This window comes from Pyrus communis, chromosome 8 (assembly GCF_963583255.1).
Source record: "Pyrus communis chromosome 8, drPyrComm1.1, whole genome shotgun sequence".
NCBI classification, from domain to species: domain Eukaryota; kingdom Viridiplantae; phylum Streptophyta; class Magnoliopsida; order Rosales; family Rosaceae; genus Pyrus; species Pyrus communis.
In genome coordinates this window covers 17235215-17239280 of record NC_084810.1, presented here as the reverse complement: position 1 = coordinate 17239280, position 4066 = coordinate 17235215, and the positions used below count along the sequence as shown (strand labels likewise).

Genomic DNA, 4066 nt, shown 5'->3' with positions numbered 1-4066 from the left:
TAAATATTAGGCTAAAAGTTAGTTGGTGACTTATATTAATATCTAGAAGGGAAGTGTGGGGCCTTGATTTTCCAAGGCAGAAGTAAGGTTGATTGAAATACATTTACCTCATAAGTCCGATCATAGACTCAATAGCTCCGAGCAGAGCTAGATCTGATGAAGTAGCGGTGCCACCATCACCTTGTTTTGGGGCAATAAGCGAAGTCCAAGCAGTTCTGCTAGTATGACCACGCTTGTTCCGCAAAATGTGAGATTTGATCCGGATATGGAATCAATCAGATCATTCATATGTCTTGGAGTTCCTACAACTAGAAATTGGTGTGCACCGCAAGTAATCACAACTTCTAATGCAACATATAAATACACCTATCTAGGGTTCATCTTCGGTAGTACAATCTTTGTGTTCTAACTCTCTTGCCTATTACTTGAGTCTTAAACTTGCTTACTAACTTGATCATCGGAGAGCTTTTGGCCAGCACACCCATCTCGCGTCTTAGGCTTGCTCACAGTTATTCTTTGTTTTGCAAGTTACTCGAATTTGTGCGTCCACCATCCGCGGCGATGTGCAAGTTTGATTCCAACAATTGGTGCTTTCATTTAAAGTGAACTCATATATCTCTTAACCAGATAACTCTGCAGCAAACATGACTGCTGAAGAAAGCTTTTTTAACACCAATGTTAACCTTGTACCGGAAAACAATCCACTTTTTTATGCATCCGCTATCCCAATGACGGGTAGCCCACTGCTTGACACCTCTGCCACTCCTGGAGCAAGTAACAACCCGCAAGAAAATCATACATCATTGATCCAAACATAGGTCCTTTGTGCGATGGCCAAATCACCAACATTGCTTCTAGAAGCAGGCTTCGAGCCCCACAAGACTCTCCATCCCTGAACGCAACAGGGGCACTAAGAGCGGAACCCTGCCACCTGAGGTTCGATGAACCATAATCTTTTTATTAATATACTCTCATCCACCTATGTTATAACACATATGATTGTACATCACATGACACGTGTTCATGGTATACTTAAAACTTGTCACTCCAATGGATATGTGATCAATTTGTCTTGATGGCATATGTGACAATTATATTTGTCTCATAAAAAAATAGTCACTCGAAGGTTTGAATCCGGACTCAGTTGATTGAAGAGGAATGCCCTAACCACCAGGCAATCCACCACTTACATGGAGTAGTAAAATGAAGTTGTCTAGGCATTTGACTAATCCTTTGGGGGAGTTAAACCAAACTGAAACCTGGATGCATTGTTGCCTTGTGAGAGAAACTTCTATAAAATTGATTTACAATCACCATTGTACCTCGGGCTACTCATACAAAACCATGTTAAGAGAGTTTACTCATAACATTATATTAGTTATTAGTGACGTCATAGTGTCAACTACTTTTTTCTGTGTAATTTCTTGTCCTGGGTTACATTGTCACAATTCCAAGGACAAACCAATTCCCTTTTTTTAGTACAGATTCGGTTCGATTTTGAAAAGTTTGCTAATATGTGAAAGTGAATAAAAATATAAAAACAAAAAACGCAAACGAATATATGGTCACTGTTTGCTTCAAATTCTGGCGTTTAAACACTATTCACTTGTCAAACAAAAGCCATTTACCAAATATAATGGAAAAGCATACCCATAATTTATAAATTTTTAGTGTCTTATCAAGTTTTGTGCTTTTTTTCAATTATAATTACCTTTAAGATAGTAAAGGCTTTTTCAGAAATTTGGATGACACATTTTCTGCAGAATTTCTTTCCCATTTTGTACAAGTTGGTGGAAAAAGTAAAAACATGGCAAGACTGGTTTCTTACTCACTTTTACCGCTGATATACGATTCCCCGCGCTGGTTTGCTCAACAGTGACCCTCTCCACGCACCCATCCACATAGCCATATTAGGCATTAGGACTGACTAGTGACTGCCACAGAGAGAGAGAGAGAGAGAGAGAGAGAGAGAGAAGAATTGGCCTTTGGGTTGGGTGGCTTTTTTGGCCTTTTGCCTTTTGTCCAACCTCCTCCAGTGAGGAAGAAAAGGAACAAACAACAGAAGAAAACAGTGACTTGAGCTCCTTGTTATAAGACCTAGAACCACCACTCAAAACCCCCACCTCTCTCTCTCTCTCTCTCTCTCTCTCTCTCGCACACACTTCACTTTTGGTTCCATTTCTTCACACCAGCATGAACAACCACCACAGCAGCAGCCCTCTTCTTAGCAGCTGGGCTTACTACTGCCAAGGAAAGGTACCAAAGCAACCAAAAACAAACACAATTTTTGTAAATTTTCAGCTTCTTTGGAGCTTTCTGAACTTATAGTCTAATTTGCTCCTTGAATTTGCACAATGGGGTTTCTCTTCTCCACAATTTCATTCCCGTCTTTCAATTTTACAACTTTACTTGGGTTTTGGTGAGCTTCTCATCATGCAAATTCAAGCACGTCCCGAGCCCTGGGCGGAGTGTCCTGCTAACCCGAGGGCTGATGGCGTGCTTAAATTTGCATAATGGGGTTTCTATTTCTAACAATTTGAGACCCAAAACTCAAATTTTATTGCTTTTCTGAATTTTTTTGCTAAAAATTTACAAATTTTTATGATCACACAGAGCATGGAAGAGTTGAGGCAGTCCCTTTTGTACACAACCGTGGAGCTTGAGCAAACAAGAGCAGCAGTTCAAGAGGAGCTAAGAAAAAGAGATGATCAGATATCCCATCTCAAAGATCTGCTCCAAAAAGCCATCAGAGAAAGAGATGAAGCCCAAGGCAAATGCCACAGACTCCTCCTTGAAAAACTCCTCCTCCAACAAACCCAGCAGCAGCAACACCAGCAAACCCAGCAGAATCAGCAAACAGCTCCTCTCTCTGGAATTTCAAGCATTGAAGACGAACCCAGAAGAGGAATCGACTCCAACAATGGCTTCTCCTCCTCAGATTGTGAAGAAAGCATTGTTTCTTCCCCAGTTATTGACCCAATTCAGCAAACCCAGCAGCTGCCACCAGGACCATCATTGCCACACCCATCAGTTGAGCTGCTGCCTGAGAAGCCGCTGCCTGAAAAGGGAAAGCTTTTGCAGGCTGTGATGAAAGCCGGTCCGTTGCTTCAAACCCTACTTCTGGCAGGCCCTCTGCCGCAGTGGAGACACCCGCCGCCACCGCTGGAGTCGTTTGAGATCCCCCCTGTGACCATTCCTTCACCACCACCTCAACCACCATTGCACACCCAGCTCCAGCACCAAGACTCCTCCTTGGCCAACGTTAGCTGCGGCATAGTCAACAGAAAGAGAGTCGTCTGTGAGGGCTCTGCCTCTCCTCCAGAGACCAAGTTCCAAAGGGTTGCCCTCCGCTGACTCTGCAGCTGCTGCTTCATTATTAGTATTAATCTACCCCTTATTTTTACGGTTCGATATTTTTAAAAATTAATACAACTAAAAGGTTAGTGAGGATGAAAACAAAACCATGAATTTCCAAAATTTCAATTGGGTTTTTGTGACTTATCCATCTAGCATTTGTACAGAGAGAGAGAGAGAGAGAGAGAGAGAGAGGTTTGTTTCCAGGTTAACTCAGCGAGAGAAGAAGGCAGTAAAAAATTCAGAGAGCTTTGTTTGTTTATTGGGGGTTTAAATTTGCCTATTTTCTTTATGGCCCTTCACATTCTATTTTGGTCCATAATGTGAAAGGGGACTTGGAATTTTATCCAAATTGTTGTGGGATGGAAAATGTAACTCTGATTCTAGTTCAGTAAGTTATGTTCATTTTGTTTGTCTTGGTCGGACGGGTAACGCGGTTCGGAAGCTCTGCCCCGGGATTTCTCTAGATTGAGACGGAGCAAATCAAACACTAAGATTGTAGGTGTGGAGTTGTTGAAGTTTTGGAGAAGATGGGTGGTGTGGCCAACAACCAGAAAGGTTAAGAGCCCTGCTTGTCGGTTTGAGTGGAACCCAAAAATCAGAATCAGGATCTGCTACTGGTGTGATGTATGATTATATATACACATATATATATAAATATATATTTGGGGGGAAGCATGATTGTTCAAGTCCAATCCCCATGTTGAATTCT

General features: G+C 41.8%; 1 protein-coding gene across 1 annotated transcript; it reads left to right on the top strand.

Moving 5' to 3' along the window:
• Window positions 1–2025: 2025 nt before the first annotated feature.
• LOC137741955 (uncharacterized) lies at window positions 2026–4066 on the top strand. The gene is made up of 2 exons (XM_068481663.1): window positions 2026–2256; window positions 2614–4066. The coding sequence occupies exons 1-2, from the start codon at window positions 2194–2196 to the stop codon at window positions 3352–3354; spliced, it is 804 nt and encodes a 267-aa protein (XP_068337764.1). The 5' UTR covers window positions 2026–2193; the 3' UTR covers window positions 3355–4066.

Excerpts from the sequence above, each read along its gene's own strand:
- LOC137741955 (XM_068481663.1), top strand. The coding sequence starts at position 2,194 with ATGAACAACCACCACAGCAGCAGCCCTCTTCTTAGCAGCTGGGCTTAC. Across the intron at positions 2,257-2,613 it reads CTTACTACTGCCAAGGAAAG|AGCATGGAAGAGTTGAGGCA; the intron begins GTACCAAAGCAA and ends ATGATCACACAG.